This window comes from Chelmon rostratus, chromosome 17, assembly GCF_017976325.1.
Source record: "Chelmon rostratus isolate fCheRos1 chromosome 17, fCheRos1.pri, whole genome shotgun sequence".
NCBI classification, from domain to species: domain Eukaryota; kingdom Metazoa; phylum Chordata; class Actinopteri; order Chaetodontiformes; family Chaetodontidae; genus Chelmon; species Chelmon rostratus.
Window position 1 is genome coordinate 12,888,544 of NC_055674.1, and position 22,726 is coordinate 12,911,269.

Consider the following 22,726-nt stretch of genomic DNA (forward strand, 5'->3'; position numbering starts at 1 on the left):
TTTTTAATAGTTGATGCTGTATTTTGTTTTGTTGTTTCGAAATAATTCCCAACAGTAATTTTGGACTCTCGCGCACGCGCTGGTGACATCACGCGATGTTTTTAGTGCTATGGCGTACCAGGAAGAGGAGTCGCTTGAATCTTGGCTTAGTGAGTGATTAATCCCGTTTTATGAATTAAATAATATAGATAATTAGCTGGACATATTGCTCCGGGTGACAGGGCGGTAAATCCGTGAGTACAGAAGCTGTCAGCGCGCTGATTCACTGCTAATAGAGGGACCTGGATGACAGTCTGCTGTCTGCATCATTAGCAGGATGGGTGGAGAGCTTTAATAAACACTATCTGGGTCACATTTACCTGTGACAGCTCAGTGTGTGCAGTGATTGTTGAAGCTCGACAGATGAGTATCCCTCAGTACAGCTTAATACTTGCTGCTGCAGGATAGAATGATGAATGGGCAGCCCTGCCAAGACAATAAACACTACATCAGTATTTACAAAGTGCTAGAATGTTAACAAATACTGCATTGTTATGGTGGTCACAAGACAAGGAGGGAGCCATATTCACAGTAGGATGTAATGTGCATTCAGATGTATTTTGTACAGCATAATGCCCCTCAAACAGTTAAGATAGTGAAAATGTCTCTACCCAACAGATAAAGCCACTCATCCAACAAACAGACAGGAGGACTGGGAGTACATCATAGGCTTCTGTGATCAGATCAATAAGGAACTGGAAGGGTATGTCTGTGAAATATTTGCAGACCATTTTGTCCATCACCTCAGAAAAAGTTTTTCATCAGGAATTTATTCTTACAGCCCTCAAATAGCTGTACCTCTGCTCGTCCACAAAATCCACTCACCACAAGAATGGGAAGCCCTTCAGGCCCTGACAGTAAGAAATACTTCAAGTAAATGTCAGCAAGCAGCCTTTTCTCAACGACTGACGCAAACACTTAATCTTAACGATTTTGTGCGCAGGTATTGGAGGCATGCATGAAGAACTGCGGGAGAAGGTTTCATAATGAAGTCGGAAAATACAGATTTTTGAATGAGCTGATTAAAGTGGTGTCTCCAAAGGTGAGCAGACTCCAAATAGGTTTATATTTCTAGCAAATGACAAGTGTGCTGACTGTGTGTCCTACTATCCAGCCTCTTTTTAATCACCCCTCGTTTCCAGTACATGGGTGACAGTGCACCGGAGAAGGTGAAGATGAAGATTGTAGAGATGCTGTATAGCTGGACAGTGGCTTTTCCAAATGAGGCCAAAATCAGTGAAGCCTACCAGACGCTGAGAAGACAGGGTGTGTTCACATGGTTATTGTAATGCACGTAAAACTACTTCTGCCCTAAAGGTATTTTATCAATCCAGTCCTCCCTCTCTTCACCAGGTCTTGTAACACGTGACCCGGAGTTACCGCTGGACAGGACTTTGATTCCTTCTCCTCCGACACGACCTAAACATCCAGTGTTTGATAATGAGGACATGGGCAAGGTAAGAGATTGAGGGAAAACCAAATGTGTTGCTGATGTTGTATCTCTAAATAACTAATGTTTGGCTCTTGAAGGCCATCGTCACAAAAAATGTAGCAGAATTGTTTGTTTAAGTTGTAACATCGGATGTTTAAGTGGGTGGGGGTGTGGACATGTATTACACATGTTGTGAGATGTCATCTTGGCAGTGCCTGACTCTGCCAAACTCCCAGTTAATCTGATAACGGGCAAAGAGGTGGAGCGTGGGTGGAGCTGAAGCAGGCAGAATGAAGCCTGGTTTCTGGAACCTGGCAGCTAGCTCTCACTCAAAGCAGCCATGTCCATAATTCTGCATAGCTTTAAGCCTCAATATGATTTTAACAAGTGAATTATATAAAAATTCATTCCTGTGCAGTGGTCATGAATGGGGGACATGGCCATAGATACCAAAACAGTTTTTTGTACCATGTTTACTTCTTTATTTTATAATATGGGGGTCTATGGGGATTGACTCGCTTTTGAAACCAGCCTCAAGTGGCCATTTGAGGAACTGCAGTTTGTGGCACTTATGCGTTGGCTTCATTTTTCAGTGCTCTAGGTTGCTGCTTGGTGAAGCCTTGGTTTAAGGTTAGGGTACATCTCCAGGAAATTAGTGTAAGACAATGTAATGTACTCTGAAATAATGGAAACTCGACTGTGTGTGTGTGTGTGTGTGTGTACGTTTCTGTGTAGCTGCTTGCTGAGCTTCTCCGGAGTAAAAATCCAGAGGACCTCCAGGAAGCCAACAGATTAATCAAAAACATGGTGAAGGAGGTAACGCATGTCAGAACTGAACATTTATTCATCACATTCATTTCAAATTTACCTCCAAGCTGCTCTTGCTCTTGAGTTTCTGCCGGGGTTGACATTACTTTAGCACTCTTCACATGATGTGACCATTTCTTTGTGTAATATACACCGACTCTTGTTGTTTTCGTCAGGACGAGGCTCGAGTGCACAAGGTTACAAAGCGTATACACACACTGGAGGAGGTGAACATCAACGTCAAGTTGCTGACGGAGATGCTGTCCCACTACAATAAAGACAGCTCCACTGACTCAGACAAGGAGATCATTAAGGTATGTGTCTGCGCACGCACGCTCACTCACACACACAAAAACTGTAATCACTTCTTTAATTTAATACATGGAAGAGACTGGCGTTCCCTCTCACAGCAAAGAGGAAGAACAAACCCTATTCACTCTGCGCTGCAGTATTATATATGTTATGTTTAAAGGACCACTGTGTAGGATTTAGGAGGATCTGGTGGCAGAAATGGAATATAATAGTCATAAATATGTTTTCATTTGTGTGTGCTGATTAGTGTAAATCCCCCTAAATCCTACAAGCTGGACCTTTAACTAACTACTGAAATTGAAAGAGCACCAGTACACACCAGCTGGTGTCAAAGCTCTGTTTAAACTGTACAGTGCCTCCTTTGTATTTCCTCTCAGGAACTCTACGAGCGGTGTGACAAGCTGAGGCGCACTGCTTTCAAAATGGCCACAGAGACAGAGGACAATGACACCAGTTTAGGTTTGTTGGTTGTTTATCGAGAACACATTTTGATGATTTCATTGTGTATGATCTGTAACCCCTGACCTGTGGCCCCTCAGGTGACATCCTGCAGGCCAGCGATGACCTCTCCAGGGTCATCAACTCCTATAAGAAGATTGTTGAGGGGCAGCCCATCAATGGTGACAGTGAAGAGCCTCGATCTACAGCTGGTCACAGTGAGAGTGGTTAGAGGCCTTTTATCTATCTGCACGTTTTTTACATTTTATGTGATTGCTTTATGGTCCTGCCGTTAATTCCTCTGCTGCAGTTAATCTTCCTCTCTCTGTCACCCAACAGAGACCACAGATACACTGATTGACCTCGCCGGCCTTGACACTCCCAGCCCCCCTCAACCTGCCGCCCATCCCTCCCAGTCCTTTAATCCTGTCTCCACCAATCCCACAGCTTCCCCCATCCCTATCCTGCCTCCTCCTCCCAAACGCCTGGCCGGCTCGCATGGTAGTCAGAGCAGCAGCCCGAGTCACCCCCCCCTCGACAAGGCCTCCACTGCACTCTCTCTGCTTGATGATGAGCTGCTGTCTCTAGGTAGTACATAAGACTCTAGGTGGTGCAGGTGGTTCTACCTCGAGCTGCTAAGTAAAGGAACAATTCTTAATTTTGGCAAATACGCTCTGCTCCTGGCTCTGACCAGTGAAAACAAAATCCTCCTCCCAGCGCCTTTAAAGCTCACTAAAAAACATGTGATGGCTTGTTTGTTTAATCCACAGCAGTAACTACATGGAGTCTCCACTGGTTGCCTGGCAACTGCTCCCTGACGGCATTATACCGTAAAACGGTGAATTGAAGTTTCTGTATGGATTAAACAAACAAGAACAAATTAGACACGATGTGTTAAGTAGTGAGCTTTAAAGCTGTAGTTGTCGCATTTTATTCAATGGCCTCACCTTTAACTGTCCTCCAGAAGAAGAAAGTGTATTTTTTAAAGTCAGACTCCAGTTTCCTTTATGTGGTAATATACCGAGTATTGAAATAAAACCTGAGCTCACAGATAAAAAAAATCTTCAAACAAAGTACATTAGGATAAAAGATTTTCTTTCTTTTGAACCTTCTTTCAGGACTGAATGACTCGCCCTCTTCTCTGAGTGGCCAATCAAAACCCAAGTTAAGTGAATTGCCCAATCAGTGGACTTCCCTGCAGGTACATCTAAAATAACTTGTGAACAACTTTAACCAAACCGCAGCGTGTCAGTCAGTGTGTAACGGCAGAGGGTGAATGATCTTGTCTCCACGTCTCCTCTGCAGGCTCCGGCTTCATCTGTGCATATGTTTGGCAGTGTAGCTTGTTCAGGTCCAGTGGGGCCCCCACCTGAACCGGCCGCTGCCACGCACAGTCTCCAGACTCTGCAAGAGCTGGCCATGATTGGCTTTTCAGATCATAAGAGGTACGCCATCATCTAGACTGTTTTTTCTCTGTTTTTTCTGTATTTGTGTACAGATTTTTACTGTGTTTAAAATTCATGTTTGTGCTTTTATTTGACCAGTCTAAAGTGTTATATAGATACAGATATATAGTCATAGAAATTCATCAAGTGTTATTTTCAGTTTGTCCAGCCAGATGACGACCAGAGGAAGCAGCTTTGGGATGCCTGCAGCAGCACCAACCCTCGTGCCTGGGCAGGGCTGTCCCTCCTCACCCTCTCTTCTCCAGGGGACAATTCCCGGCTCTCCTGCTCTGTCGCATGCCAAGGCCCAGAGCCTGGGCTCCGCCCCGGGCAGCCCACTGTTCCGCTCGCTGTCCCCCTGCCACCCTCCTCTCCAGGGCAGCCCAGCCAGAGCCGTAGACATCTCCCTGAGCAACGTGCAGGTCCCTCTGGAGGCCGTCAGACCGAGTAAGGACAGGAGACGGCAGGGAGCGAGGAATGATGGGCTTGAGGGGTTAAAGGAATGATAAATGATAAAAAGGAAATACATAGCTGGATGTAGACTCTTTGAATAGCACGTCTGCCTGTTCCTGATTGGCTGTGTCCTGTCTGTCCTCAGGTAAAGTGTTGCCTGTGACGGCCTACGATAAAGACGGTGTTCGCATGCTGCTCAACTTTGCCTCTGACTGTCCCCCTGGCAGGCCTGATGTGTTGGTAATGGTGGTGTCCATGCTCAATACAGCACCCCTGCCTGTTCACAATGTGGTACTGCAGGCTGCTGTCCCCAAGGTACACATATTTACTCCAGTCACATTTTCATCTTACTTAATGAACAGCCTTTTTTGTTCCTGATTCATCACAAATCTACACGAGAATATAAGAACTATACAAGTATTAACTTTTTCACACCATTATCCATACAGCTGATGTGTAATAATGCGTAACATGGGACTTATTAATAGTAACAGAGTGGGATGCGCTGGTGTCCTTGTGGTTTAAAGCTCCAGAAACAAAACGTCCAAGGTTCAATTCCTGCCTGGGGTCTTTGCTGGGTGTCGTGTACCTTCTGTTAAAGGATAGATTCACATTTTTACTAGTTAGTCTTGAAACAATACTCACATACCATCATGACATTATGTCGTTCCTCCTCTACATACAGATTGTCATGAGATCTGTTCTAACAGAGTTTTAATATAAGTGATGGGAGACAAAATCCACAGCCCTCATTCTGTGTAAAAATACATCCATGAGTTCAGGCATGAATGGTTCCCTTTCAGAGATAAGTGTGTGTTTATTGTGCAAAATTTGCTTTTTGTGTTCCTACCCCTCAGCCACCCCTCAGAAAGCAAACACTGTTGGTGGAAACACTTGAACAAAAAGTGAATTTTATCCTTTAACTAAGGCATAAAAATACAGCACTGACTCTTCCTTTCATCCTCCACCAGTCAATGAAGGTGAAGCTGCAGCCTCCATCAGGAACAGAACTGGCACCGTTTAACCCTATCCTACCTCCAGCCTCCATTACCCAGATCATGTTGCTGGCCAATCCAACAAAGGTAGGTGACATAACAACACTAACTGGCTAAACCCATAGAAATTTGTAATTTTATTCAAGGTAACCTTGCACTCCATCCGGTCGCCTGTCAGTGGTGCTGTATCCCCTTTACCCCCTCTACTTGCTGTAACTTCCAGGGAAACATGGAAAACACCATCAATTGGCAATGGAGGTTGTTTAGCAATGTAGACAATAACTCCCATGATCCCATGCTACTTCACGACACCATCAAACTCCATCTTTTGTTATTGTTTTGATTGAGAGACCCCGAGCCGCAGACATTGCATACTATGCATTTGAGGACATAAATACAAAAACCACAAAGAATTTCTGAGCCATGCGTCGTTCTGTCGTAGCTGTTGTGCCTAAAGATCTTTGTGTCTGTGTGTGTGTTCACAGGACAGGGTGCGTCTGCGCTACAAGCTGGCTTTCATGCTGGGAGACCGTCTGTGCAATGAGGTCGGGGAGGTGGACCAGTTCCCCCCACAAGAGACATGGGGTCAGCTATAGCAGTGCGCAGGCCTGCTGCCACTCAGCAGGGACAGACCAGGTCATGCTCCATGAGGGGGTGTGTTGTGCTACCTTTCAGCTTCACATTCCTTACCGTTGTTGATTTGTTTTGGCCTTTGTTATTCCTGGCAGCGAGAAGCTAACAGCAGACACTCATTGATACAGTGCTTGTATATGTTTCTGCAGATAGCTAACAAACTAAAGATATACACTGGCAAGTGAGATAGCCATGGTGTTTACAGGTCGGTGGTATTGAGATAAATATTTTAATAGATTTTCCCCAAGATGAATACAGCTTTGAATGTACTGTAAATAATCAATGCATTAGTGTTCAGCCTCAGACTGACAGGATGCATTGCAAAAGAACCTCTGAAAAGCACCAGTGTGTAAGGTTTAGAAGGATCTATTGGCAGAAATGGAATATAATATTCATAAGTACGTTGTCATTACACGGAAAGGGAGGAGGCAAGGGGTACTCTGTTGGTTGCAAGCTGCAACTCCACCACTAGATGGCACTAAATCCTTCACACTGGCCCTTTATGTTAACAGAGCCTAAGAGACAACATTTGTGCTTTTATTCATTCCTCTGGCTGAGCACTCTCTCAGCCCACAGAAAATATACTTGAATACATCCAGAAATAAGAAAGTGGGGTCTAGCAGATGTGTTCGGATGGAGTTAAACTGGATAATAAGTGAAAAGTACTGTCACATTGTCATTGCTGCAGGAAGATTGAGGAGTGTCCATGTATTTATGACGTGACTTTTTCCAACCATCAATATGTCTGACATGGTTAAGTAACTTTTATCAGTTGTTCTACTTAATTTAGCCCTATTTTAGATTAGTGGACCTACAGTATTGAATTTTATGTTGTAAAGGCAACAAACTGCACTTTTGATCGTCATTTCTAATTATGAATATTTCGTTTTGACTTGAGTCTACTGAGTTCAACTGGTTTTATTTCATATGATTAGTTTTGTTCTTCTGAAAGTAAATTATTTGCTCACACAGTCAGGATTTCAGTCGTGGTCTTAGCAGTGAGCATCCATATTTGTGTTATGTATTTAAAGATGTTGACTCTTCGACCAGTGTCAGTATTGAGAGTATTTTTGTTTTATTGTTTATTTTCTGTTACAGTATTTCAGTGCATCACTGAACCTAGAAAATGTGAACTGAGAAATCTGAATTTAAATTTGATAGCTTGAAGGGAAAATCTGTCACGAGGCAAATAACTTTGCAGTGTGCAGCAATGGGATAGAGTGGAACTGTGCTGAGTAAAATTTTCATACATCAGTCCACCTGATCCTCCCGTAGTCCTCAACTCGTTGTCATGTGGGATGTACAGAAGTGTGTGTTAAATGTACATAGTATGTAATGTACCAATTGTTTGTTGTATGGCAAGTTACGTGAACATGTGACGTGTAAATTTGAGAGAGTGTTCGGGCTGTACATACTGTACGATGTGCCATGTGTTCGCTGCATGAAATAAATATTTCTTTCAGTGGATGTCTGATACTGAGCTTTTTTCCCCCATTGTCAAACAGGATTACCACAAGTCAGATTTTAATACAACATACATCATGAAAAGTGTTTTATTATCAAAGAGCACATTTTGAGCACTTGAAATATATGTACAGTACAAAAATGCAAAAGACAGCCTTTCTTTTTAAAGTCACCATTCATGCTTCCACAGTTCCCTCTTTGACTATAGCCATAGCCAGATTCCTGGCCAGAGCGAGTCTCAGGAGCTCCACTTTGGTCAGCTCTATGTCCTCATCCTGAAATGACAAAAACACAGATAACAGATCTTGCACCATCAACTAAAAGCTACTTTCTTAGACAAACAATGAACAGACTCAGGACAACACTGTCACCAGGGCAGGATTACGGCTGCGTGAGGAGATGCGTACCTGCACGGGCCTGTCTGTGCTGGGAGCGGTGGTGCTCAGTGAGGAGGTGAGCTCCTCTAAACAGAACATCAGCTCATGGGTTTGGTCTGCTGAGAAGATCACCTTTTAAAAAAAAAAAAAATCAACAAAGTAACCCTTTAGTCAAAATAAGCCACAGACCAAACACTGATGTTCCACCTTTATTCATGCTTTTTCTAACCGTAAAATTCATTTTGTCAAAAGAATGCAAAAGAGAAGCATGATCCACTTCAAGATTGAGTCTTGAGACTAGTAACTCAAAATGCATGATCGGACACGTTTATCATCCAGTCACAGACACGCAGTTCTCTGAAACTATGAGACAATTCCCAGACAGGAATAAGCACAAATAAATAGAGAATTGGGTCAATCTGCTGCAAGTGAGACAGATGTTTATCAAACTAAAACCATATGTTGTTTTATTTGGAGAGACTCAAACTGAATCATGATCACTCTGAAATGTAGCAAAACATTAATATCAATTTGATATTCCAATATAACTTGGTTATATATCTACACTGAAACCAATATCTTGTGATTATTATGATTTTGTCCATATCCACAGTACAGTGAACACTCTGTGGTAACCAACCTCTTTCTGCTCCAGCAGCGGCAGGGCATCGGTCAGCAGAGTCATCCAGAAGCTTCGGGGGGCGATCTTGGCCGTCATGAGGGAGAGCAGCAGCTTAGCCGCCTCGCTGAAGCGCTTCTCTCCGTACAGCTTGTGGAACTCTCTGTACTTCCCTACGGATGGCAACGGAGCAACGTGTTCAGACTGCGACACAGGCCCAAGTCAATACTGCCTGATTACAACTCAGCTAATGCCACCATAGATGTGATCATACAGTATAGAAGTGCACTTTGATAACTTTGCATCATGTTGCCTCTCATCTAAATGAACTGCTCACACTCATATTTACAACGAATCTGCTTTTACTAAACACCCCTCCTGCAGTGCTCTGAGCATCACTGATACCCACCAAAGCCTTTGTGCATGTTCCTTTTTCAGCAATGAAACGGCAAACACTAAATAATGAACTTTGTATGACGTCTTAATAAATACACATATGTATTCACAAACCAGAGAGTGCACTCAGTAGAGTGCAGATCTCTGTCTGGCTTACACTGGCGATGGCGATATAATAATGACAAACTGCACACAGACAGGCAAACACCTTGCACGATCCAAATAGCAGAGTTTACAATAGGACATAATCCATAGAAAGGCCATTTCTTTAAATGTACTGCACTTGCAACTATAAATGCTTTATCTCTTTGTAGATATTCTTCCAGTAAAACACGGCGTCACATGCTGCTGCATTAAGCAGTTCTTAGCTTTATTTATAGCTCTCTGTGCACTCATGTCTCATGTGACAGCCTAAGAGACAAGGGAAGAAGTCCAGGAGAAGATCTGCCCTGACTGAATGTTCCCTCGCTTAATGTGTGAGCTTAACTAGCGAGAGGGGCTGAGTCACAAGTTGAGCAGCTACCAGTACTTCAGAGTGTGTGTGTGTGTGTGGTTAGTTCATACCAAGGAAAGTAAGCCTGTCGCTGAGCAGCATCGCTGGACCCAAGTTGTCTATTAGGTCCAAATCAGAGAAGGTCCCTCTGGCACAGTAATCCTGTAAGAACCTGACATACACACACACACACACACACACACACACACACACACACACTTTTAAAACCACTTGGAAAAGAAGCAACACACAACAAAGTCTGAGGAGGACACAGGAGCCTGTCCTTGATTGATGCTTCAGAATAGTGTTGAGCAGAAAAAGACAAACCACTTTTTGATCTGGCAAAAGTTTAGAAAGTCCTTTTTCAGTGCTGGCTTGAAGATGGTTCTACTAAAAAGGTTCCAGCACAGCCATCAACCGTGCTGAGAAACATCTGGAACAATAAGTGTGTTGTTCAGGGAACTCACCTCTCTGAAATGAGGGTGGCAAAGGCAGCATCTTTGGCCCTGATGCTCCAGGAGAGAGCTGAGCCCAGTCTGTTGTTCCTCAGGGCACGCATAGCCATGATCTTACAGATACTCCGCACTGGAGGAGGACAAGAAATTAAAAGGTCCAAATAAAAAACATGCGATTATATTCATGTCTATGTTTGTGCAAGACTAGAGAATGAGACAGACCGAGAGTTAAAGAGTTACCTTGCTCTGACATTTGCCTCTGCTCACAGATCCTGAGCACCTTGAGTGCTTTGCGCTCCGTGTCTAAAGGAACACGCTCAATCTGCAGCTCCAGGTAGACATGGCCGAACTCTGGGCAGTGGTCAAAGTAGTCCACGGCCAACTGCCACAGACTTTACACAAAAAACATCCCATAAGGTGAGACATTTCTGGAGGCCAATTACAATATTATGATGCTGCTGTTGCTGGCAAATTAATTATCATAAACATATTATAGTTTCATGTTTTTTTAAAATCTAAACCTTTAAATGAAAAAAGTAATTCCAGACAGAAATAACCAGAATTTCCATACCTAATGAGTCTACTGAGTGTTAGATAACATACCTGTGATGAGTGAAGAGACCGGAAGCATATTCTAACAGGAGAAACTCTCTCAAGTTGGAGCCAAAACTACGCACACGCACACGCACACGCACACGCACACAGAAGAATGGCATGGTACATGTTACTCAAATGTCCAATCTTGTTATCTCCAGATTAAAAGTGTATGCAAGGACCAACGCAGCCGAACAGAGTCCTTACTGGAGATTGTGAGACTGGAGGAGTTTGCAGTGATCCAACAGGTCTGTCAAATGGGCCACAAACCACCAGTTGTTGAGAGCAATGCTGAAGAGACACATGGTGTAGAAATTAGGAGATGGTGAAAGTGTTAAAGTTTATAGAGCATTGACATAAACACGTACTGGCTTGTGTGTACTTTATAAATGTATGTACAGACGAAGGTAATCCTGCATGTTACCTGCAGTCCTTGATGACCTGATGGATGTCAAACTCAAAGGCAGCCAGTAAGATGCTGTCCAGGGGTTCTGGGACACTCCTCGGGTCCAGAAACATGGTCATGCATGACTGCCATGTGCACACACACACGCACACACAGAGTAAATAACATGAATGTAGTAGCAGAGAGTATGGATTCTGCAGCAGCAGTTAGTATAGCTTACCTGTGCATAGTAGTGTAACTCAGTGGGTTTGACTGTGGGGTGGCAGAAGAGCAGTCTAGTGACTAGGAAATGGTACCAGGTGCTCAGCAGTTCTTTGTGCTCCAGCAAGGTGTCTTCATCCCCAACTAGGATCTAAAATTAAGTGAAGGACAGGTGGGAAAAGGTGTTGATTTAATACTTGAGATCTAAAAACTCACAAAGTGCAATAAAAGCACTAAAATCTGCAAGTATAGGTGCACAGATGTATGGAGAACTTAACAAAACAGTACATTCCACTGTCTTAAACAGGACTTATCATTGCATATTCAGTGGCATGCACAAGTAATGATGACGCTAGTCAAAATTTCTGTTGCTGTGAATAGCTGAGTGAATAAAAGATGACCTGATGTCCAAACAGCATAAAGTTAAAAATGCCATGTTTCTTTAATATTTCGAGCAAGATTACTTTTTTTCCATCTTTTACAGTTTCAAAATAACAAAAAAGGGAAAGGCCCCACACTTTTCACAAAGTTCTGCACCATTTTTTTCTCCAAACATACCTGCGCTCATTGCGGCCAAAAATAATCTATTTCAACTTCAGCAGTCCACATTACTTGTTTCTTATAGCCTTCTCCTGCTTTGTGGCCATCAAATATTTTAATTTTCAGAGTGCAGGCAGCTGCTTAGATGAGCCCATGGCTGCTGAATGTTGGGACAACATCTGAGGAGTAAGGGTATTTTTGGCCTTTCTTAATGATGATTGTGAGCACCAGCCATAGCCCTAACAGGCTAATTAAGGTCAGAAACCTTGGTAAAAGTTATCTGAGAGCTGAAATCTTTTGGCGTGCCCTAATTTTTTGCATAGTGCTCCTTTTCTTTTTTCCCTCTAAAATTGTAACTAACTTGTATTCTTTTGTTAAGGCAGATAAAACATGTTTGCAGAGTTAAATGTTTACATTTAGATGTAATTCAATATATTATTTTATCACAAAATATTTTCTAAACCATTAGCTTTCTCAGTATGCTCTAAACTGGCAGCATCATCAAATCATATATTGTAATAAATTTCATTATTGATCAATATGGAAAAACTATCAGGATTATATTCTTGGCATATCACCCAGCCCTATATACTAAAGATAACATTTTACATATTCTATACATGTAAGAAGTAGATAGACAACAGCTAGTGAGACAAGATCACCGACCTTGCAGATGAGCTCCAGATGTTTGCTGCTAGCAAAAGAGTTGTCCTGCAGGCAGCGGTCAACCTCTTCATGCCAGTGTCTCCACTTCACATCAAACTCTGTCAGAGTCTGGGTGCCACCAGGCTGGAGGATTATCACAGGAAGTTCAGAGGTGAATGTCTCAACTGGTTGGTTTATGAGCTAGTCTGAATCATATAAAAGTCAACCCTGTTTTGAATGAACAAATTGAAGCTTTTGTTTGATATCTGTGAACAGAGGGGGAGTGCCAGTATCAGGAACTGGTGTGTATTTTTGCTCCCTGCATGAGCGAAAAGTTTTTGTTTTTTTTTTGTCTTTCTATGTATTGTCCTCTACCTTGCATTTTTTCAAAAATGGCTTGTAATAATCCGGCACCAATTTGTCAGGTAAATCTTGTTGTGCACCTTCTACACTTGACAAACCATGTGTGAACCAATTCTGGCTAGAAGGAATATAAAATAACATGCAAATATCATCTTACCAAGGTCAACTGAAGACACACAATGAAATAAATCATTGAAAGATGATCTTACATTGTAGAAGGGCATCTTGCTGAGCAGAGTGTCCATTAGTTTGTACATGTTCCTGGCAGCAGGCTGCAGGGTGGCCTGCTTGACCAGCATCTGTCTGGCTTCCTCCAACCTGCCCTGCAGTACGTAACTCACCACCTGCACAGTCCAGACATAAAACAAGGTAACAGATGAAATGCTGAGGATCAGTCTGAGAGGAGAGAGCCTCTCTGCTCAAAATGAGGGCTAGGTGTGCATATAGCTAGGTGTGCATATTTTATATTTTCAGGTTTAAGACATAAATGTGTGTGTGTGTGTGTGTGTGTGTGTGTGTGTGTGTGTGTGTGAGTGAGTGAGTGTGTTGCACCTACCACATCCCAATAGTCATGGTGCTCAGCAGGGCTCTCACTTTGCAGCACTTCTCGCGCCTTCTCATCCACATCAGCCTTGTGTAACCTTACCCAGTCCAGAAGGTGGAGCAGCAGGGAACCCGCTGAGGGAAGGGACGGACACACACACACACACACACACACACACGCACGCACACACACACGCACACGCACACATATAGGTGTTTTCATAATCTCAAAGTCAAGTTATAAAATGTATACCTAAAATAAAGAGGGAGCTTCGCAATAAGCACAAAATCAAACTAACCAGGAGCAGCATCAATGAACAGCACTTCACACAGATTCCAGATCAGCTCTATGGCCAAAAGGATGGACACCTGTCACACCAGAACAGAGGCGGAGTTAGGACCGTGTAAATAGAAACAAAATAATGCAATAGTGAATTTCAGCCTATAACGGATATGTATTCCTCTGCCATAGCACCATAGCATTAATTGTCCCTTCACTTACTGTAGATTATTTACAAATAAAATGTTCTTGCCATTACAAATTGTGCATTACTATATCATTACAATACCATTCAACTAAAAGATAACTAATGGTAATACTAAATGATTGCATAACTATACTCTATAATATATTTATCTATAACTTTACAATACTATACAAAAATACACAAATGGCATCCTGCATGCTTTTCACATAAGGAAGCAACATCTCTGCATCGTATGGCACACAGATACAGTAGTAGTACACACCTGATTTCCATATTGCATTGCCACTTCTGCAACTTTTGTAGAAACTGCAGAAAAGGGTAAAGGGTCAATTTTATTATCCACATGTTATCACATTAAGAACTAAAATGTTAAAATTATATTTCAAAATTATCACCTGCAACTTGCTGAAGCTCCTCCATACAGGCTCGTATCACAGATCTATAGTTTTTACTGATACTAACAAATCTAAGGAGCAAGATGGAAACAAATCATGATATTCAGTCACTTATGTGGGTCTTTCATCTACCTTTTGCAAGTATATGGCAAAAGGAAAGCAATACAGCAACATGCACAGGAAGAGAGGACTTGTTCATCAGGTGTCCTTACTGGGGTTTTTTGTTCTTGCTGGGGAGGTCCTCTCTAATTGTCTGGAGGCCAACAAAGATGTGATGTGACTCATTGAAGAGTTTGCGTAAAATAGGGGAATATATGTCCTCATCTTTCCTGACCTCATGGATGACGGGGAATCCTGATCCTGCAGCACCTGAAAACCCAGGACAGGAAGAAATAAAAGTGTGACATTAGGCAAGAATGAGGGCGAGAGAGTGTGAGACCTTAGGCGAGGGTTTGTATCAACATCTATACATACCTGATGCTTTGTAAAGGGTCTCATACACAAGGATATCACCAGGTCCCCATGCAAATCCTAAATGTGTCCCATCACTGGCTGCAGGAATGTTCTGTAAAAGAGGTAATGCAAAGATGTAAATTGTTGACTCAAGTTGTTTTCTGCAAAATAGCAAATCTTCCAACTTTGTATCAACTTAAATTGTACTTAAATCCCTCCTACTGTTGTATACATAATGTATATATGTATGTATGTATGTTTATACTACTTTGACACGTTTGACACGCATTAAGACGTATATATTTTTGTTATTAAGCGTTAATGTGCCTGACTTTTCTGAAAGGCGTTTTGGGACTTTCTGTGTTTGTATACGTATTCAACTTACACTAACGGACATTCGGTTATGTTGTTGCGATAGTTAGCTAGCTTGTTAGCAATGCTATTCAGTGGAGGGAAAGAGAGAAAGCTAAGCTACAGCGGCTACTTACGGTGATTGCCGGCTCAACGTCCACCTCCTCCATCAGGGAACAATCTAATCAATACACTGATGTATAGAAAATGACTAAATACTCGGCTGTAAACACTTCACGCCATGAACTACAGGTGCAATGCTGCTTACGCGCCTCTCTCGTTCATTCGAAAGCCCTTGCGGCGCATGGGTGATGACGCCATGAAAGGGCTGCCCTTCCTCCTGCCTGTTTTTCCATCTGCTGCCTTTGGCTCTTAATGGTTTTGCCCCGAAATATAGATAGATAACTATAAAATACATAATGAATAAGTGCATTAATACAGATAATCAATTGCTTTAAATCTCGTGCGAACTGGGTTCACATACCAGAGGGAAGTAATGAATTATCAAAATATAGAAATTGTTTTATTCTATTATCCATGTACAAACAAAGCATACAGATATTTTTTGCTGAATTCTGTGAAGAATCAGTGTTTTGATTTGACCTATGTAAATACCCTTTCTTTAAGTGTAAATGTAATCCTTTTAATGTAGCTTTAGTGGCTCTTCATCATCACACGGAAAAACAAGATGGCCGCTGGGATTTATAGGGTTAAAAAAAAGAAAAACAAAAAGTGCAAATACTACATTACTAGTCTGTCAATTGTATCATGATGATGACTGAACCATGCAACAGTGATGAGAGGTCAGCAGGGTAATGAGGTGTATGCTGTGCCATAATTATACCTTCACAAACCTGATAAGAAAAAGAAAAACATCGCTATGCGCGTTCATGTGTTGCTGAGTGTCTCTTTAACGCGCACTGGGACTCTCCCGCCCATGCCCAGACTGCGCTTTCATCCTCGTGATTACCTGCAGCCAGTCAAAGCCCGGTGCTGTGGACGCGCACTGGCTCGTGGCCGCGCACGTTAGATTCGAAATATTTAACCGTGCGCGCACTCGTATTCTTTGTGTGGCAGGGTAGAGAAGCGCCAAAAGAGTGACCATGGCTGATGAAAAACCAAAGGTGAGTGTCTCCACGTTGTACCAATATCCCATTTTATTTAACCAGATCTGTGGCATAGAGGTTCATAGATAAAAGGGACATTTTCACATGTTCTCCTTACCTTGTTAAAGTTGAGAGCTAAATTTCAACTACCAGCTATACCTACTTTGATAGACCGGAAGGTTTGTGAACGCGCATCCACAGGCGCGCAGATCGCTTTCTCCTTGATCACAGCCAACCAGGTGGTGTCATCCTCAGTGCATGCCTCAGTTTACCAGTGCGAGGGTTTGTTGTCGTGTTTGAATGGCTTATGCTGTGTGTGTTCATTTTTGCAAGTGAGAGAGTTTGTGCCCTCAGATGTGGTATGCGTGGAAGAATTGCTGCCACCAAAACTACAGTCTTCTCTTTTGTTTTGCTGGTGCTCGCATCAGGCTGTGGCCAACTTTGTAGACGCTGAAAGAAGAAGAATGTAAACAAAAAGCAAAATGTGCTCCGGGAAAAATGTGCATCTTTACAAAAATACATTTTCTGGAAATACATTTTACAAACCATATTTTAGCAGAACTAAACAACATGTTAATCATCATGATTGATACAAAGATCTAGTATATTAAATATTGTTAAAATATTGTTGGCACTATCTTGTAAGTCAACCAGATGTTCTAAAGGGATATCTGCCTGAGTGTAAACTCCAGAGCAAAGCCAGTTTTCAAGCCTCTTGACTCACAGTATGTAATCATACTTCCCACTTGCCTTAATGACATGTTGGAGGTGAAGTTCATCCACTCTGAAGTAAGCACCTGTTACCTGTAGATCAGGCATCTCAAACCGGTTCCATAAAGGGCCGTGTGGCTGCAAGTTTTCATTCCAACCAAGGAGGAGCACACCTGGCTGGAATCAATTAATCAGCTGATCTCAGTCTTCAGCTGATAACTAAGTGATCCCTTGATGTTGATTGGTCGGCCTGATGTTCTCCTCCTGGGTTGGAATGAAAACCTGCAGCCACGCGGCCCTTTATGGAACCGGTTTGAGATGCCTGCTGTAGATCTTCATCTAATCTGTGACTGCTTCCCTTTTTTTCTTTTATCAATTACTTATTTAGTGTAGTTGAGTCTGTAAAATGTCAGCAATAATGATAGTTGCCCATCCTGAGTTACAAGAGGCCAAACTGGTCTAACATTGCAGCACCTGATAAAGTATTGGGTTTTTGATAGTAACAGGAAATTGTGCAGGTGTTTACATCTGTGAAGCTATAACCAGGAAATGTGTTTGTGATCGATAAAATGTACAGATTTTGCCAAATTAGAGCTTGCCAATACACTGTATTGTTGTTGAATATTTTTTTGTTGTAGGTCAATTATTCCCAGTCTGGTTCCTTCCAGAACTGTATGTTAACTGCTCTTCTCTCTCTGACTTCATCCTGCAGGAAGCAGTCAAGACAGAAAACAACGAACACATAAACCTGAAGGTAGCGGGTCAGGATGGATCGGTAGTGCAGTTCAAGATCAAAAGACACACGCCGCTCATCAAGCTCATGAAAGCCTACTGCGAGAGACAGGTGGGCACGGCGCAACATCTTCACACAACAAGCACCACTGATTGATTGTGAGCGCTGAGGATGATGCTGCAAATTTATTACAGAAGCAGTGGTTCTGGGGGGGCATAGAGCTATTGTATGGTGTGTGTTTGACTTGTGAAACATGTGTAACAAATAACATAATGCAAATGGTGGTGCAAAGATAATTAGCTATGATATTCGCCCCATCGCCTGTGTGCTTGTTGAGATGTTTTAATTCATTTCAACCCCAAGAAAACTGTTAACAATCAAAAAGAAAGCATACTACATGAGTAAAATATCTTGTGGCCTACTTTTACTTTGTTATAAGCTGTTAAGCTTTAAAGATGTGTTTAGCTACCACTATAACATCTCAAATGGAATGAGCAATGTTGTATTGTAGGTAAAAAAAACGTTGGAGTTGCTCTGAATTTGTCTTTAATGCTGAGCTGTAGTTTTGAGACAACATTGCCCCCAACAACTATCTTAATCTTGGAGCCAAAAGGTGTAGCAACTCCACTATTACTCACACCCACTGCATTTAATGCAACCATTGATTTGTTATTAGTTGTTATTGTATTGTTATTAGTTATTGGATTTTAGGAACAGTATGTTTGATAATGACACCTACAGTCCCTCTTTTAAATTTTTAGCAAAACTCCTGCCGTCTCTTAACTGGCCTTTTCACTCCATGCAGTGCATAACATTTGAATGGTGGCTCCCTTCCGTTCAAGTGTCCCAGTAAGTCGCACCAGTGAGTCAGCCTGCAAAATAATGGGGCCCTGGAACTGGCTCACCTGAATGTAATGCAGCTATCATTAACTTTATTAACTATCCTGAGCTTTTCCTGCCATGACATGTCAAAATGTTTGCCAGTAAAAAGACATCAGAGTGGAATATTTGTCACGTAGCACAGACTTTGTAGCCCTGAATTTTCACCCATTCAATAGAGAAGTCTGTTTCCAACTGCATAGACGGTGTGGAGGAGGGCTGGGAAGAGCCATGTTGCTAAGTTATGCTGCATTTACATCATATGGAAATAATTATTTGAACTGCTTGATGGTTCGAAGCAACAGCTTTGAAGTATGCACATGTTTAATCTTGTTTGAAGACTAAAAAGGCTATGATAAGAGTAATTCTTTTCAGCCCTTTTACCCTTGCAAGCACTTGTTGACTCGTAATTTCACCTTTTGTTGCACAGTGTTCTAAATAATGCAATCTTAACCTCTTTATGTCTTGGCAATTTAAAGTCCTATTTACCATATAAGTGATGTGGTAAAGAAAAGCTTTGACTGTGGTTTTTATTTGACATGACTGCAGATATTTACTTAATGGTAAGGTCACGGTTTGGTATGTTGGAGAACTCAACACATCACATATAAACCACCTAAAAATATTGCAGTCTGCTGAAAGTTCAAAACTAAAATAAAAGCCACATGATGCTGATTGAAGAGTAATTCATCGCTATCGTGTTTTATTCATTTTTTTCCTGAAAGAGTTATTGTTCATTGCTTATTGGGTATGATCCAGCTCTGCTTGAATGTTGTTAGGGCTACAGAGTCAATGCAAATCTTCCCTTGATAGCTGAACACAGTTAAGAGACTTTAGGTCCCTCTCTCTACCCCCCAAACCAAACCTCCTTATCTGCTCCTCATTCTGCGATTCCACTTCTTAATCACAAGAGATATCTAATCTGTTCTGTCAGCCGTTATGAGCTAAATCACTTCTGAAGTTGTCCTTTGCCAGATTACTTCCTATAATGGGATGCAAGAATGCTGACGTATTCTTATGACTTATTCTAGCGAGTTTGGGGAACATTGGGACGTGTGCCAGTTCAGTTCATAAAATTGTACAATCACTGTTATGGCCACAAAAACAATCCTGAGGTTTGATGATAACAATAAATTGTGAAGTATCTGTACCTAAAAGTGAAGAAGAGAAAATCTAATGTAACACAACCTCTGACATTCCTGTTTTATCTGAAAGTCAAATGAGTGTTCAACTCTGGAAGAATGGAAACCCAACACCAGTGTTGTCTATTCCTCTGACTGCCAGCGGGGAAAAGAGACATGTTTGTCATGCAGCTTAGTTTTAAAAATCAGTGAGAACCAGATGTTTTTCATTTTTCCTTTATTCGTGTTTCGCTGCAGACAGTGTAACTCACTATTTTTCTGTGACCCTCAAACATCAGCAGGCATACGTTTAACAAGACAGTACTTCCTTTAATGTGCTATAATATAATATCTGTGTTATTTACTTGGCTTTTAGAACAGAGGTTTCATTAAAATCTGCTGTATGTGCTTTTTGTGGCTTGTCTAATTGATTTTGCTACATCTTTATAAATCAAACCACTTTTTCTTTGTCTTGCCCAAAAGTAATAGCAATGTATTGTGCTTGTATTTGTTTACACGTCTGACTGTAAAACACTTTATAACTTTGTTTGGAATATGCTGCACGCTTAAATGTATTTCTATATTATTATTAGTAGTTGTAGTACTAATAGAGGTGATAACTCCAGCCCATCATTTGTGAGACCCGCTCAGCTACAATGAAACAAAAAGAAAACTCAGTGGTTTTATGCATTTACCTCACAGTGACATTTCGTTTTCGGTGGTTCTCGGCCGTTTAATCTTATATCATATTTACATCAAGTTCACAGAGGAAATTAAAAGTTAAACTTTAAAAAATGGTTTAACGTGTGAAATAGCTGTCATAGCCACTGACACAGGCTGTTGAATCTTCAAAGAGTTGGTAAATGTCTGGTTAGCACTGTCCGTGTAACAAATTGGTGGTGCAGGCTTGATTTACAACAAACATTTCTATTTGTATGTCTCTCCAGGGACTTGCAATGAGGCAAATCAGGTTCAGATTTGATGGACAGCCAATAAATGAGACAGACACACCAGCACAGGTAAGTGTGAAGTCGTGAAACAATGAGTGTAAACACCTAAAACTGATGGAATAGTGTGCTTTGAAAACAATGCACACTGATGGGGCGCTCTGTGCCGGGGGTTTGTAGCAGACTCATATGAGCTTCATGCACTTCCACGTGCGTCATCACTCGTGCTGATGCATTTGAAGCATCCTAATCATCAGGCGTAGATGCTGCATTTCATACATTCTGTTCTGTGGCCTTTCATGGGGGAGCTCATATTAGTCATTTTTGGTGTTCCCTTTTTTCGCTACTATGTTGAAAATATGATGGAAAACAAAGTAATCACAGTCCACACATACCTCAGAATCTGTCCAGTGTCTGACCAGGTCTTGAATTAAACTGCAGAACGTAAAGACACTCACAGACATAAAAGTTTAATACACAGGAGAAAAGTGAAATATACAGGAGGTCGCCTCACAGTATGTGGTAGGAATGTCTGTAGGCTGAAAGCAGACACACACGAGGTCTTTGTGACAGTCACAGTTTAGGAAGTGCTGGCATGGCAAGCATGTAGATGCTTCAGGCCGTCCGAACACACAAAGCTAAACTTTAGTTACCATGTTCTTGAACTTGTGTTGAGTATGACACTATACAGATGCCGATAGACTTGCTGAAATCAGTGGCTGGTGTAGACACAACTTGTGTGTCATTGCATTTTACTGCAATGCTATGCAAGCCTGTCTATGCACACGGCCGTCATCGCATCCAAATCCAGTGTTTCATTTGGGTCGCAATGGCACCATTTTGCTTATGCAAACAACAAAGTCGAGTTTGTATAGAGCATGCTGTCAGCCTTGGGGCACATACCATGTCACTGCAACATCTTGATTTGACATTTGCTCTTCCCCCCTCCCCTCTATACAGTGTATCTCCTGTCACTTTACGCTTTTTGTTTAATATAAGCCCAATTTATCACAAATTGGACAGAACTTCAGTCACGTGACACATGTTTAAATATTTTTTTTCTCTCTTAACAGTTGGAAATGGAAGATGAAGATACAATTGATGTGTTTCAACAACAGACGGGAGGCCTGATTTAATCAGCCACACGCATCACTATTTTCCTTCTTAACACAGCCAACCTTCCCAGCCTGCGATACACAGCAGCTGCTTCATTGCAACTTGTCCTATTGTCGCAACAGAATTCCATGCAGAAGAAGTCGTCTTTTCTCTGCTACACACAACTGCTGTATAGTAATGTCATTCTTTCCCTTGTTACTTTTCTGTTTTTGTACATAAACCACATCCAGATCACCCTGAATTTTGTTTATTCATGCTGTATTGTGATAAATGTTGAGGACTTCCCTTCGCAGTTTGAAGGGCTTCTTCTAAGGTTGCAGACTGATAGGACGGGTGATAGAGTGAGAATTAATAAAACTGACTGAACTGATCAAAGGTTGTTGCGCCAGGCTTGGTCAGTGTCCAGCAAATCTGTTCGTGTTAGTGAACTGTATACCCAACTTGGGAATGGGGCTGGAATGTCACTTGTTTTCTGTTATCATCAGAAATAAATATTTGATTTTCTACATTTTTATATAGTGGACGTGTAGAGAAATGTTTGGATTCATTGTTTAACTAGGCCAAGTTTTGAATTTTGGGAAGCCTGAAAAGTTGTTTCAGTTAAATAAACGACTGTATTGTCTTTTAAGATGCCTGTTAAAATAAAGCTATTGTCTTTTTCCAAATTTCCATTAATTTTGTCTGGCTGTCTGTCTGGGCAGAAATACAACCACTGTAAAATGTATTTGTGGAAGTATGACAAGAGCACAAGTCCAGGCAGTCATTTTTGCGTATAG

The 22,726-nt window shown here is 41.7% G+C and overlaps 3 protein-coding genes across 3 annotated transcripts; 2 read left to right on the plus strand and 1 right to left on the minus strand.

Moving 5' to 3' along the window:
* The first annotated feature begins 88 nt into the window (after nt 1-88).
* Nucleotides 89-8,021, plus strand: gga3b (golgi associated, gamma adaptin ear containing, ARF binding protein 3b). Its single transcript, XM_041956386.1, has 17 exons — nt 89-149; nt 658-742; nt 821-896; nt 983-1,081; nt 1,182-1,305; nt 1,393-1,496; nt 2,207-2,287; nt 2,455-2,592; nt 2,968-3,049; nt 3,130-3,255; nt 3,368-3,616; nt 4,147-4,229; nt 4,334-4,473; nt 4,634-4,920; nt 5,072-5,241; nt 5,898-6,008; nt 6,407-8,021. Exons 1-17 carry the CDS (start codon nt 110-112, stop codon nt 6,515-6,517), a joined length of 2,106 nt encoding a protein of 701 aa, XP_041812320.1. The 5' UTR covers nt 89-109; the 3' UTR covers nt 6,518-8,021.
* Nucleotides 8,022-8,087: 66 nt separating this feature from the next.
* nup85 (nucleoporin 85) lies at nt 8,088-15,612 on the minus strand. Its single transcript, XM_041956748.1, has 19 exons — nt 15,475-15,612; nt 15,008-15,098; nt 14,746-14,902; nt 14,534-14,604; nt 14,401-14,444; nt 13,950-14,019; nt 13,664-13,785; nt 13,317-13,451; nt 12,766-12,888; nt 11,579-11,710; nt 11,377-11,483; nt 11,160-11,243; nt 10,962-11,027; nt 10,599-10,750; nt 10,371-10,488; nt 9,975-10,075; nt 9,036-9,187; nt 8,426-8,527; nt 8,088-8,293 (listed from the first exon to the last, which is right to left on the minus strand). The coding sequence occupies exons 1-19, from the start codon at nt 15,505-15,507 to the stop codon at nt 8,195-8,197; spliced, it is 1,959 nt and encodes a 652-aa protein (XP_041812682.1). The 5' UTR covers nt 15,508-15,612; the 3' UTR covers nt 8,088-8,194.
* Nucleotides 15,613-16,361: 749 nt separating this feature from the next.
* LOC121620625 (small ubiquitin-related modifier 2-like) lies at nt 16,362-22,619 on the plus strand. The gene is made up of 4 exons (XM_041956751.1): nt 16,362-16,461; nt 17,867-17,998; nt 20,835-20,906; nt 21,908-22,619. Exons 1-4 carry the CDS (start codon nt 16,441-16,443, stop codon nt 21,968-21,970), a joined length of 288 nt encoding a protein of 95 aa, XP_041812685.1. The 5' UTR covers nt 16,362-16,440; the 3' UTR covers nt 21,971-22,619.
* Nucleotides 22,620-22,726: the final 107 nt, after the last annotated feature.